We start from the raw sequence: 13,587 nt of genomic DNA on the forward strand, positions 1-13,587 counted from the left end.
AAGCAGATCTTTTTATACCGCATATTTTTGATGTGCATTTTTTTTGCTACGCTGGAAAGGCCAACCTGTTTAGCGAAAATGCAAACATTTCTCGAATTAAATGGCACCTTTCGAGATTGCCCTTTTCACGATTTCCGTTTGTGATATTCTTAAAGTGTATTAGCCCCCGTCATGACTCCCACGGGAGCCATTTTCCAGAAAGTTTCATTCGAGTTTGGCTGCCGCGGTTATATACGTATATCCTTCTTATCGTGTCTGTCGTCGCTAGAGAAATCCGAGATGAGATCGATCGAGAAATGATCAATTCATAATCTTATTTTTATTCGCGAGCCAATTCAACACGCGATGCATAATCGAAGCGATTCTATAATCGAAGTTGTTCATCAGCGTTCGAAGAAAACAATGATAATAATATTTTATAATACATATCCAAAAATGACAAAAAATATAACGATGCATTAGCATTATTTCTCAACAATTTTTAAAGATTTCTTCCGAATTTTTTATTTTTCGCTCTTCGGTTGTTTGTCGAATCCAGACTATTGCGGCGATTTTTTATTCGCAAGGAGCAAAAATATCATTGCGAGAGCTTTGTTAACGGAAGCACGCGCGGATTCTGCGTGATGCATCGACGACGCCGCGTGGGAGTCGGCCAGGCGGCGAGGCGCGGGTAAAGGGGGAGATGCCGCTGGACCGAAATCTGGCCTCAGTCGTGCGCGACGCGCCATATGCGGTGGACCATTTGTCAGCCCGCTCACAAAGGCCAATAATCTCGCGTGACACGTGTGCCTCTCCCCCGAGCAAAAAGCGTTACGTGTCGCGCCGCGTTCGTGGAAAAGTTCGTTTTCCCGCATCGCGCGACACAGAAATTTCACAAGCGTCCTTCGGTACGAATTATTGACGGGACGCGCGATCCTGTGCGAATAATCGCAGTGCGTAAGAATCGCTCTTTTTTTTTTAATCATCTTCCAATATATTAAATGTGTAAATTCGGTTAAAACGTTTCGAAGAAGTGTCTGGTTATCTCTTGATGTCGGAGCAGATTAATCGGGATTTAAATTTGACAGATTCGCGAAATGTTTCCGCTATCTTGTAGTTCGGTTCGAAACACGTGGTGCTCGTCGACGAAGAAGTTGCAAGGAATTTAAAGTATCTTGCGATTCGAAATACGTAAGTCATATTTTCATTCATGCATATATATTTATACACGTGTATGTAAATTTAATGTGTACTATAATGCAGTTATTCGCAATAATCTCGTGATTATCATAAATTATTTGCGCTTTCTTTATATTTCCCATAAAATGTGTGCCTTCATTATTTTAAGGATCGCAAAATAGACATTCCATATAATTCATTATACATTAGATCATAACGTCAGTACAATTAAAGTTTAATTTTCTCAATTATCAATGAAATTAAATTATTTAATAGATTTCAGATTTATTGGAGAAAATCCGTAATTAAAATGTAATCGCGACGTTCGTCAAATAATGCAAACTTCCGATCAAAATAAATTCTCGTTCAGAGTGAGAGTCTACTTATTAAATCATCGAAAGCGTGATAGGAAATTAAAGAGTGTGTCGACGGGATTACGTGCGGCGCATAATTAAAGCGCTCGCAAAAAGCGTAAAGGGAAGAAAGGGGCGTACAAGATAGCCTCTAATTTAACGCGAGATTTTAAGCACCTGTGTTGTAAATATTACGGAAATCTGGATAATTATACCGGGGGAGAGGATAAAACACCCGGACTCGACCGGGTGGGCTTACATTTATTAGGGGCGAACAAAAGCGGCGAGATAAGAGCGCGCTGAATCACGGCCCGATGAGACACGAGCGTGTAAATGTGCTTTCGGTGTAGAGCCGCGAGAGCACTTAACAATTGCTTAAAATAACCAGAATGTAGCGTGCGCCGCACTCACGGCGGAAAATGGCCGTTGGGCGCGTGCCGCTAAATTCGGACCAAATTCGAGAATCGTGATGCGTATCGCCGATGCAATTTTCAGTCGGACGTGTCGTCTATGTTTTTATCTGTACTTGTAGTTATTTATGTATTTTGCGTACGAACAATGCATCCATGCGCTTACCCAAAAAAAAGTTAATAACACACATACATATTTTTACAAAAATTAATATACATACATATCTTACGTATAGGTATACATTTATCAATTTTCTTTTCTTCGATAAAAAAGTATGTTTCTCTCTCTCTGTCTCTCTTATAAAAATATATTATATTTATATATTTCTTTAATAAATAGATATATAATATAATATATTATATTAAGTATTATATATTTTTTATGAAAGAAAAAACATTTTATTCATCGATTCTTCTCTTATACGCAACTTTCTTATTAAAATTATCATTAACTTTTATTAATATGGAGGTGAAGCAAAAATCGCTAAGGATATCGATAAGAACCATTGTCAATTTTAATAAGAAAGTCGAGATGTAGGAACCAAAGTTCGAAATAGAAAATTTTTTCTTTTATAAAAAAATATAATATAATAAAAAAATATTTATCTTTTATTAAAAAATATAATATATATAATCTTTTTTAAGAAGAGAAATCTTATGCATCGATTTTTATATACCACGACTAACTCTCTATTTATTAAAATTATCAATTTTTATGAAGATTGGGCGTAAATTATCGCTAATTTTTCTTTTATAAAAATATAATTTAATAAAAAAATATTTATCTTCTTTTATTAAAAAATATAACATATATAATATAATATAATATATATATCTTTTTTAAGAAGAGAAATTTCTCTTATGCATCGATTTTTTTATACATCACAACTTTCTCTTATTAAAATTATCATCAATTTTTATTAATATGAAGATCAGGCGCAATCTATCACTATCGGTAAGGACCGTGAAATTACCATGATCCTTCTGTTGGAAGAATAAGATGGAATCTTTACAAACTTTTCGACGTTTCGGATTTTCCAAATGAAGAGATCTGATAATCTTTTGTTTTTTTTTTTCCACGGAGAGTTTGGTCGTTGCGTTATCTCACTGAGAGAAAGAGAGAGGGAAAGAAATCTCGAAGTTCTTAAAGACCGACGCCATTTCTTCGGAAAGGATCACTGGCCGTGACTTGTCTCCCTTCGAGACAGCTCCGAGAACTTTGGAATTTTTCGTTTCCACAGAGTTGCAAAAGCTCGGCTTACATGTATATCCTCGGTTTCTTCTCTACCCGCTTATCCACCCGCCATCCTTCAACTTGATCCCGTCTTTTATTTTTACACCGCTCGTCTCCTCCCGCGAGAGGAGATACGCCGAATGAATCCTAAATGAGACGAATTAGAAGGAAGGTGAAACTATAAACTCTTAATTTCCGATATCATCCCCCGTCGTCTTCGTGATCGTTTGAAATTAATTTCTACTTCACGTCTTACATGTCTACATCCAAGAGGATGAATAACTGACAGTTAATGATTGTCGTAATCGCGGGATAAGTTTTCGACGTTGCGTCGTCGTTTTTCATTTCGCAGATAAGACGCATCTCTCGACAGTCGCCTTTTATGAAGGGCGGTGGGCCTTCACGATGAAGAGCGGAAAATGAGTAAAACCGTAGGACGAGAGGGTGCAAAGAGGACGTGAAGTGGGACAAACTGCGGCGAAGATGAGATACGAAACTGCGCTGTACCTGCTCTCGCTGCTGATCCTGTCGCTCAATGATCCTTCGTGGGCTTCCGCCGAGATCAGAGGTTTGCTTCGATTAGTTTGTTCGTCAATTAATTACCATAATAAATGAGATATCATCTCGGCTTATAAAAATTGAAAAGTATAATTTCTTTCATAAAAAAGATTATTTTATTTTATTTTTTTAAAGAAAATATATTATAATTTTTATAATATATTATAATTTTATAATATATTATAATATATTATAATTTTATATAATATATTATATATATATATATATATATATATATATATATATATATTATATTATAATTTTATAATATATAATTTTATTTTTTTTAAGAAAATATATATTATTTTTTTCTCAAATATAACTACGTTATTTCCGTCATCGTACAAATATGTTCGAGTAACCGGATGATTCGCGGATGATTCGATAGAATAGAAGCTGCAATCCCGGTAGAAGCTTCGATGGGAATGAAATTGCCTAGCTTAATGAAGCACGAGGGGCGAAACTTCGTCGAGAAAGAACGTTAATCACCTTTGTAATGGAATAACATTCGCCTAGATGGAGGGACAACGTATTTAGCACCATCGTTAAGGTCGCCGCTCGTACAAGAGGGAAGGGGAGGGAGAGGGAGAGACTCTATCTTTACATTACGTAAAACAAAAGAACAAGAATCAAGATTGCTCGTAAAATTAATTAATACATTATTTATAACGATAATAGAATAAAAACAAATGCCCTGTTTCCACGTGCTTTTCATGTATCCGATGCATCAAAGGAGTCGAGTTAGTTTATGACTATTCATATCTCCCGTAACGAGAAGACCGTTGCGTACAGAAGCTATCACCCGAGGATATGTACTTGATGTAATTAATTGTATGCATTGTCACGCGTCTGTGATATGAATAGCCTCTGCAACGGTCGTGTACTGGTACAAACACTTCTTGAGAAATATATGATATGACTTTTAACACAAAGAGAACAAAGAAAAAATATATCGGAAAGAAAAACACATATGCATTAAATATTATTAATTAATATTAAATATTATTTAATTAATATTTAATATCATATTATATTATATAATATTAATTTAATTATATATTAATTATAAGACAACAACGGAATATAATTATACTTATATATATATATACATATATATTATTTTACTTCTATTGATGCAAAATAATATCACGCTTTTGTCGTACTCGAGATTAACCGTGCGTTCTGCAATTTAATCAAATCTAACTCACAAAAGAGTTATGGAATACGGGAATTTGAAAGTTATCGATCTGTACGAGACCACGCATATACTCGCACGCACACGCAATAAAATTAAGATGACAAATATAGCCGAAAGTGGAGAGAAGTACACAGAAGCACACGGGTCACGACTGCTTCATTTCAGTGAGATCGCCGACATCAATAGCAATTAATTAGCCGGTAAACTCTAAGTAATTTCATCAGTCCGGTGCAGTCGAGGGTCGTTGAATAAATAAGGTCGTGTTGTCATCGGGAATACCGGGGGCGGCGTTTCGATAACCGTTTCTCGCAAACGTCTTGTCCTCCTTCGCGAAATACATTTATTTGCGAGATCGATTCTGAGACCCCTAAGGGTCTGGGAGTTCTGCGGAAGGGCCAAAGAGAAATGAAGGAAAGATTGTTTGGGGGTAGCTGAACGATCAATCTGAATTCTATCTTATCCAAAATATGTGTTTATTAATTGCTATTGCGTATGGTTTATACAGAGGGTCCACCGAGAAACCACCGAATGTCCTTTCAAAAATAGATGCTTTTCTCAAACACGAATTCTTCAGCTCTAATTCTTATATCTACGTTATTACGTTATTACGTTATTACGTTCATTTTCTTCTAAATGCAAATTGTTCATGTTATTTTTTTTCTTTTGAACGATCTATTTTTCGCGTTGCGTAGGATGTAATCGCACTATCAGAAATTCGGTCGGCTGGATTCGCTGGACAGGACGAATGGGACGATGCACTGTGCGAATCAGAGCGCCAATAAGAGATCCACAGGTTAATATTTACATAAATCACTGTTATAATTATTTTTAATATCTTATGATAATTCCTCAATTTGTAATTTGCAATAAAAGTAATATATATATATATAATATAAAAAAATATATAATAAATAAAAATAAGACGAAAAATCTAGAAAAAATAGATAATCAAACGAGAATTTTGAAGCAGATAATTAAATAATGAAATAAATAATAAAAAGTAGCGAAATTAATCGGTAACTAATTAAATTCGTAAACGCGCGGACTCGTTGTAGGTGATCGAGGTGAAGGTCAGGAGATTACAGGTGGGTTTTCTGAAGGAGGCTCGATGCGAGGGGGCGTATTTTCAGTTCTCGGACAGCGCGGACGATCCTGACGACGAGACAGGTCGATATTGCGGCCACGTGACCGGGAATGTTACGAGGTACTTTATTCTCTCGTACATCGTGTCTCGTTCTTCATGTCTGATTCCGTCAGATTCTCGCCGCTGATAAAATCACGCCTGTTCTTCGCACGCAGGCTGTTTCTGCGACGTGGCCCGGATCTGACCATCACCCTGTCGTCGGATGCGCATTTCGCGTCGGCGAACCCGGTCATCTTCTCCGCTCAATTCTCGATCCTGCCGGCGCGCCTCGCGGTCGAACGTCATCGCGGTTACTCAGCGTCCTCGTCGCCCACGTGTCCCATGGAGTGCACCGTACGCAACGAGCGGAGGTCCTGCAGACTGACCTCGCCGAGTTATCCCAGCGTCTATCCACGTGGAATTAGGTGCGAATCAGCAATAAGGATGCTGAAATTGCCTTGCTGAAAAGGAACCAAAAGTTTAATATAATACCATATAAATTCTATGAGATCCTAAAGTTTGATCAATTACATCGGAATTATTCTTGCACAGATGCAGAATTGCTTTGGAGTCGAGCGCCGGCCGCTTCAGGATAGGCGGTCAGCCGGAGGACCTCTTCGATTTGATGAACTACAGCGATCAAGAGAGTTGTCAGATAGAAGATTGCGAGGACTCCGTAGAGTCTGAGGGATTCGCTCGATCGTCGTTCTCACTCGCGAGGGTAGCGAGGAGTCGGTATCGTTTCCTAGAGGATGAATCTATTATCGGGGACGATCGATCGAGGAAGGAACACGACTGTCGGACGAGACGCGGCGCGGAAACGAATAGACAATTAACGAGGAGGAGGCACTACGAGAAGAAAGCGACACGGTGGTACGGAGACAGGCAATATCATCACAAAGAGCCGAATAGGCCAGGCACGAGCGAGCCTTCGAGACTTCGCATAAAATCAATGCGTTCGAAGATAACGAGGCAGGACCAGCGGAGGGTCGCTCCGAACCGTTATCTCAATGGTGACTCTGAAAGGCCGAATGAGACGTTCGGTAGCACGATGGTAAGTCGTTCAAGCAGAAAAGAGGGGCATTAGAGTGAGCTTTCGCTAATAACTTTCTCTGTACAAAGTATACTCTAAGTAGTATAAGTACACTTATATTTGCAATAAAGTTACTTTAGATAGCTTTATTTATTTCACTTACTCCGTATATTTACTATTCGTTTTTAAATTTTATTTTGATTATTATATAATTGTGAACAAGAAAAGATTCTTGAAAATTCGAAATTAGCCTCTTTTTTTTTTACTAATTTCAAATCTGAACTTTAAATTGACAATACATAGTTTAATACACTAAAATGTTAACTAATATTTAAATTAAATAATGATAATAATATTATGATTTAATAATAAGAATAATAATAATAATATTTAAATTAAATAATAATAATATGATTTAATAAGAAGAAGAGAAATTTAATTATATTATTTATTAATTATATTTGCGCTCTCTTGTAATAGATATGTCTTGTATAATTTATTAAGATACCCAAGTACAAATATCCCGGAGAGGACCGATCGTCGCAGAATGTCACGTGTGACGGCGGCGATTACCTCGCGCTGCTGGAAAACGTGAACGGGAAGGTCCTCGAGATCTCCAAGTTCTGCGGCAGCGGCCGAGTGCCGCGTATCTATTCGCGCGGGAGGAACGTGATCCTGGAGTTTTTCGCCCGAAAGGACGGCACCGTGACGCACGACGGTTTCCAAGTGACCCTGCAGGAAGAGCGCGTCTCGCAAGAAACGAAACACGCGAGATGCGAGTTCGTGTACAGGAGCTCCCGGCGTAATAGCAGGGAGAACATCAGGTCCCCGCGGAGCTGGTATCCGCCCAATACCGTGTGCACTTACAAGTTTCTCGGTAGAACCACGGAGAGGGTCTCCGTTCACATAAAGATTCTCAGAAACGAGCTTGAGCACGAAAAATCCGAGACCAAGCGAAACTTTAGCCTCAACTATTGCCCGGGGAATGAAATCACTGTTTATAACGGAGGGCAGGTAATTGATTCGGCTAACTTTATTTATACCTTAATCAGTTTTTCAAATTACATAACAAGCGTTTGTAAAAATTCATCCGGCAAGAGCCAATTCCTAATCTTTAATAATTCTTAACAACACGTCTTAATTATTAAATTTCTTAATCTTTTAAATAAAAAAAAATTGGCTGCAAAACTATCAAATTTTCTTTTATTATTTTTCATTCATGTATCTATATAATTATCAATAATATATTATATAATAAAAATACATGAATAATATAATAAAAAACACATAAATGAAAAAAATAAAATTGGATGCTTTACGGCCAATTTCTTTTATTTAAAGAATTAAAAAATTTAATAATTAATGAAAAATTTATCATATAAATTCTTAATTAATTTGTCAAAATTTATTTATTTATTTTGACAAGATTATCCTATTGAGTTCTGAACGATTGTTTTAAAAATGAATGTGACGACTGTGTTTGAAAAATCGACAACAATTTGCCCAGGTGAACGGCAGCTTCCTGATGTGGTCCTATTGCGATGTATCTCACTGGGACATCAACAACATCCAAGTACCTTTGACGTCTAGTGGAAACGAATTATTGATCCAGTACTACAGCGCCAAAGGGTCCTATGATGGTCAGGGATTCACTTACGCTGTGTCCTACCGATTTGTCAAAAAGGAGCAAAACTACACCGGTATGAAGCGCAAATATAAATCAATCTCGTTGAGGCCCGTCAATCTATCTACTCTCAACCTCAATGACACCGATGCCGATTATGAATGCGACAATAGAATCGGGACGTTCAAAAATTGGTTCGCGGTACTGATGGTCTTTGGAGTGGTGTCCTTCGTCGGGGCTGTCGTCACGATAGTCACCCTAACAGCCAAATGCTTGAAGATCAGATCCGCCGAGAAGAAACTCTTGCAAAATACAAAACAATAAAATCAAAAGATTTCACGTTTTCCTCCTCCCTCTCTCTTTCTCTCGCCATCCACTGATTAATAATGCAACTAAAAGCGATCTCAGGAATTCGTTTGAGAGACAGAGATACTGGAAATCTTGAAACTTGAAATCTCGCGTTGAAATGGCAAAAATAAAATCCACTGAGGTCCCACCGAGACTTGAACTCGGATCGCTGGATTCAGAGTCCAGAGTGCTAACCATTACACCATGGGACCTTGGTACTTTTTCTACGAACAATTAAATGGCACATGTAAATATTTGCGAAAAAATATCACGAGAAGCTGTCGAGACGCGATTAGACGCGTCAACGACTCTCGATAAAGAGATGTAATATCGTGTCAAGGTCTTCTTGACATATGTCACGGCAAAAGAAATTTCCCTCTTCCTGATAAATGCAGAATAATGTACAACAATGTATACCGAACTGAATTTTTATACGTAACATAAGAAATAATGATAACTCCTAATAAAGTACATGTAAAATAAACAGAAGAAAAATGGATAAAATTATTAATTACTAATTTTAATAATTATACATGTGATACTCTTCTTCTTTTATTCTATTATTTATTATATTTATATATTCCACGTGGGAAGATCTCATTATCTAATATATTATATCTCATTTAAAAAGAAAACTACTTGTTATTTTTGAATTAATTGGGTATTTTAGGTATTTAAGATTTTAACAGTATTGAATAAGAAAAATCCAGATAATTATTAAGAAGCAATAAGATAATTATTTGTGAAGTAAACAATATTGCGAAAGAAGATAATTTTTTTCTTCAATAATACAGATAAATTACTTGGATGTGGAAGACACATGCGGCAACCCGTTATACATACGTATATTGCATATCGATTGTTGCATATCACGAATTTCTTGCAAGCCTAAAATTTCTTATGCAAAAAAATACAAAAGTCACATCCAATAATTATTAGACTGAGAGAAATAAAAAAAAAACGCTAATGTTAATTGAAAATTTTCCAATTAATATACAAATGCAAAGACTATAATCGATCATTTATTTATTTATACAAGTGTCTTCTAATAAATAATTTCCACAAGTGTAGATTTTACGGATTCATACAAGAAGGAAAAGAAAAATTTGAATGATATAAAACAGAATTTTTTAAATATATAACACTATGAAAAAAGATTCGGGCATCTTGGTTCGTCGGTAACGTCACCGACTGTGTTACCGACGGTGACTTCTGTCTCGCGCCTGCGCAGCGCAGCGGTAGCGGACAGCGCCTCGTGTTGTGCACGCGTTGGAACAAGGTGTTGAAGCAAGGAGATAGCGGTCTACATATACCTCTGTGCATTGCCTTTGGCGAAACTCGTAGAACGAAGATGGCCGGCTCGGGAAACAGCGACGCCGGTTGCTCGATCCTGAAGAAGTTTGGCTTGCAACCTGTCACGCGATGCAGCATCGCCAAGTTCTACGCGCCGGCATTCGGCGTCGCCTCGTATACTGCGATGTCCGTCAATGTCATGAACCCGAGTCTCGTCATCAAGTAAGTAGACGCTCCGTACATTCCGGCTATTTTGTTACTGACGTTTATGACGTGTATAATATACGTCGCGTAATGTTAATGTGGGTGACGAGACGAAATAACCTGATAACGAATTTCTTTTTTTCTCTCTCTCCCTCTCTCTCTTCCCCTCCGCTTATTATTACGTAATTGTGATCGCATGCAATTGTTGCGTGTCATTACGATAGATGAATCTTTGATCTTAACGCGATCAAAACAGACGTATCAATAGGTGCTTTCCATTTACATCAAAACTCAAATAAATCTCACTTCTGTCCTTCTTTAACATGAATGTTGAAGAAAGACAGAAGTGAGATTTATCTGAGTTTTGATGTAAATGGAAAGCACCTTATATATGGCAGAATAGAAAAACGAATAAAACAAAACGAGATTTAAGAGTTTGAGCATTCAAGAAGCAAAAATTTTAAAGATTCAAGTATTTAGATCAAGGATTTAATTATGAAAAAAATGAAATTTTTCACTTTTCATCATCATGCTGTAAAGAGAAAAAATAGTAAATAGTGTTGTTTATTTTTCTCAGAGTATTTCCAAAGAGGGATATTACAAATGTCCTATTGGTTGGTACTCTAGTTGGCACTGGATCGTACATCTACACACGTGAGCATTTAAAGAGTGCATCACAGACTGTTAGAATTTTATACAGGTGAGAATTGACATTGATGTACAAACAAACACAATATATTTATCAAATTATGTTTCTTATTTGTCGAATTTATCTTTTAGTGCTATTGGTGCGTTGTTGTTGAGCTTGGGATCAGTCTTAATGTGGGCGGTAATACGTTCCGTAGTGCCACCAAGTCCAGCTTGTTGTACGATAGCTGGTATCGGCACTGGAGTGGCGCTTCTCAAAATTGGCTCGAACTATCTCGAATTTGTCGATAAGCAAGTAGTGAAAAAGTAGACTGTTATATGCCTTTTTCCTTTTTGTATTTCAAATTTGTATTTTAAATTATTATGAAAGGAAATTGAACAAAAAGTATTGGAACCTTAAAGTGTCGAATTTTGACTGAAATTGCTACAAGCGCAAATTATGTGAAAGTATATCATCCTTTTCACCAAGAATTTCGCATTTACATGAAAGATTTCTTCTGGAAGAAGGAGGAATATAAGTCAATATTTTCATGAAAACTCAAATTGTCACATTGCACAAACTTGCGCAATTCTAGTGTTGAAGAATTCTTTTGCGTTCCAGCGAATGTGTTAAGCATTTGCTACTTTTTTCCCGTCACATCACATCATGATAATGTTACCGATATTTGATAAATTGCTAATTACACTAGATATATTTGCAATATGCACGCACTTGGGGAACTTAGAGATATCCCGCATAATTCGGAGGCGGTTAGAGAACCGAGAAATACGTGCGTCGTATGTTTTGTAAACTATACAGCATTCACATAAGAATGCATCGTCATGTAGATAATGTCACCATAAATATATACGAATACACGAACCATGTGTGACACGAATTCAAGTCTATTGAAAAAAAGGAAACACTAACACTTGTCCTGTCCGAAATTTATATCGACATCTTTCCTCTTAAATTCCTGTCATAAAATAAGATACATATAATATCGAGATTAATCAGTATAAAAATTTGTATTATAATTAATTGCGCGACTTATCTTAGAACTGATTCAAAAGACACGACAATCTTTAGATAAATTTCTTTGTTTTTATCAAGAGAATTTGAAAGTATATATATAAGAATTGAAAATGTTGAAATTTATGAGGCTCGTTTCTTATAACTGAGCGACTATAAACTTATTATTCCTCCTTGCCCGCCGCGTTTTATTGAAATATGTTTGTTTTGTCGAGCTATTATCGTTTATTTATGCGTACTATTTCACTCGGCGATGGAGGCAAGCACCGAGTCAGATAAGAGAGGTCTCCGAACAAATGTAAACAAACGACTCACTGTTATATTATACGGAAACGAGTCAATCTCCCTAATGATTTTTAGTTGTCACTCGTAGCACAAGGAAACTTGGTCTTCTGATCAAGACCAATTATATTAATTAAATAAATAATGAAACTCTAGTATGCGTCGATAGTTTCAAAATCGTGCATGCGAAATGCGAAAGTCCGAGTTTCGCATCCGAGTCTCAGGGTCGTTTTTCAACCATGAAGCGCATCCTGTCCGCCAATCGCAATTAAATGAAATTGACACGAAGGCTCGGAGCTTGATATCTTATCTTGTGACACATCGTGTTCGATGTGTCTGTCATAAAACATTAAAATTATGCGATAATTTATTTTATTATTTTTTTGAGAGGATATCGAAATGACATTGAAAGCCAAAGATGGCAACGTTTTATTGACATTTTTTTATACAGAGTGTCCTATCTTTTACGAACTCTTCGTCAATTTAGAATAAATTTTCCCCTAATGAGCGTTGAACGTTAAGTGCCGGCATTTTTGAGAAATCAAATTCAATGGATAAAACTTTACTTTTCATTTATAATGCAAGATTTTGTAAGTGCTTAAGATACAGAAAATTAATAACTTGTGACATACGATATATATGATGAATTTTTTTCAACATTTTCATTTGAAGAAACACTCGTTCTATATTTACAGATAGAAAACACTCGCTAGGGCAAGGACACCCTGTATATACGCAGATGTTGGCCGGCAATATGGTGCCTCGTCGTGCCTTGTTGCAGTCGCTATTGTTTTATCGCATCGCAGACAATGATACAGCATGCTTTCCAACAATAGTCTCGATGCGAAACCCGACGATGATTACACGAAAGCATTTCGCTTCAAGGATGAAGCGAGTTTGAAAAACGCACATGGCGATTTGTTTATTATGATAATAATTGAATCGCGAAGAGAGAAAATCGCTGAAAAATGAGATTTATCAATTTACTTTTCAAGATATGATAATTAATTGCCTTTTGATATAAAAATTACATTGATTCCTCCACAAAATACATGACAAATACTTGAGAAATTATGGTATATATAAAAAAATCTATCGATCTATTCAAA

General features: G+C 36.5%; 2 protein-coding genes and 1 non-coding gene across 4 annotated transcripts; 2 read left to right on the forward strand and 1 right to left on the reverse strand.

Moving 5' to 3' along the window:
* The first annotated feature begins 723 nt into the window (after window positions 1-723).
* Window positions 724-9,522, forward strand: LOC145966545 (uncharacterized). Of its 2 annotated transcripts, XM_083090666.1 has the most exons (8): window positions 724-1,170; window positions 3,508-3,723; window positions 5,604-5,704; window positions 5,967-6,115; window positions 6,211-6,459; window positions 6,587-7,088; window positions 7,572-8,081; window positions 8,575-9,522. In XM_083090666.1, the coding sequence occupies exons 2-8, from the start codon at window positions 3,639-3,641 to the stop codon at window positions 9,013-9,015; spliced, it is 2,037 nt and encodes a 678-aa protein (XP_082946792.1). In that variant the 5' UTR covers window positions 724-1,170; window positions 3,508-3,638; the 3' UTR covers window positions 9,016-9,522. The 2 variants fall into 2 exon arrangements, with proteins under 2 accessions (XP_082946792.1, XP_082946793.1); XM_083090667.1 differs by lacking the exon at window positions 3,508-3,723.
* Trnaq-cug (transfer RNA glutamine (anticodon CUG)) lies at window positions 9,180-9,251 on the reverse strand. The gene has a single exon. It is a non-coding gene; the product is annotated as a tRNA-Gln (tRNA).
* A 760-nt stretch (window positions 9,523-10,282) lies between the features above and the next one.
* LOC145966548 (uncharacterized) lies at window positions 10,283-12,062 on the forward strand. The gene is made up of 3 exons (XM_083090674.1): window positions 10,283-10,554; window positions 11,114-11,236; window positions 11,317-12,062. Exons 1-3 carry the CDS (start codon window positions 10,391-10,393, stop codon window positions 11,492-11,494), a joined length of 465 nt encoding a protein of 154 aa, XP_082946800.1. The 5' UTR covers window positions 10,283-10,390; the 3' UTR covers window positions 11,495-12,062.
* Window positions 12,063-13,587: the final 1,525 nt, after the last annotated feature.

Source organism: Camponotus vicinus, unplaced genomic scaffold (genome assembly GCF_025532165.1).
Source record: "Camponotus vicinus isolate PSW18456_S1 unplaced genomic scaffold, iyCamVici1.0 SCAF_2, whole genome shotgun sequence".
Taxonomy (NCBI): domain Eukaryota; kingdom Metazoa; phylum Arthropoda; class Insecta; order Hymenoptera; family Formicidae; genus Camponotus; species Camponotus vicinus.

Bases quoted from the DNA above. Each gene is read 5' to 3' on its own strand.
- LOC145966548 (XM_083090674.1), top strand. From the start codon at position 10,391: ATGGCCGGCTCGGGAAACAGCGACGCCGGTTGCTCGATCCTGAAGAAG. The intron at 10,555-11,113 runs GTAAGTAGACGC...TATTTTTCTCAG, and splicing joins AACCCGAGTCTCGTCATCAA to AGTATTTCCAAAGAGGGATA. The intron at 11,237-11,316 runs GTGAGAATTGAC...TTTATCTTTTAG, and splicing joins ACTGTTAGAATTTTATACAG to TGCTATTGGTGCGTTGTTGT.
- LOC145966545 (XM_083090666.1), top strand. From the start codon at position 3,639: ATGAGATACGAAACTGCGCTGTACCTGCTCTCGCTGCTGATCCTGTCG. The intron at 5,705-5,966 runs GTTAATATTTAC...GACTCGTTGTAG, and splicing joins CGCCAATAAGAGATCCACAG to GTGATCGAGGTGAAGGTCAG. The intron at 6,460-6,586 runs GTGCGAATCAGC...ATTCTTGCACAG, and splicing joins GTCTATCCACGTGGAATTAG to ATGCAGAATTGCTTTGGAGT.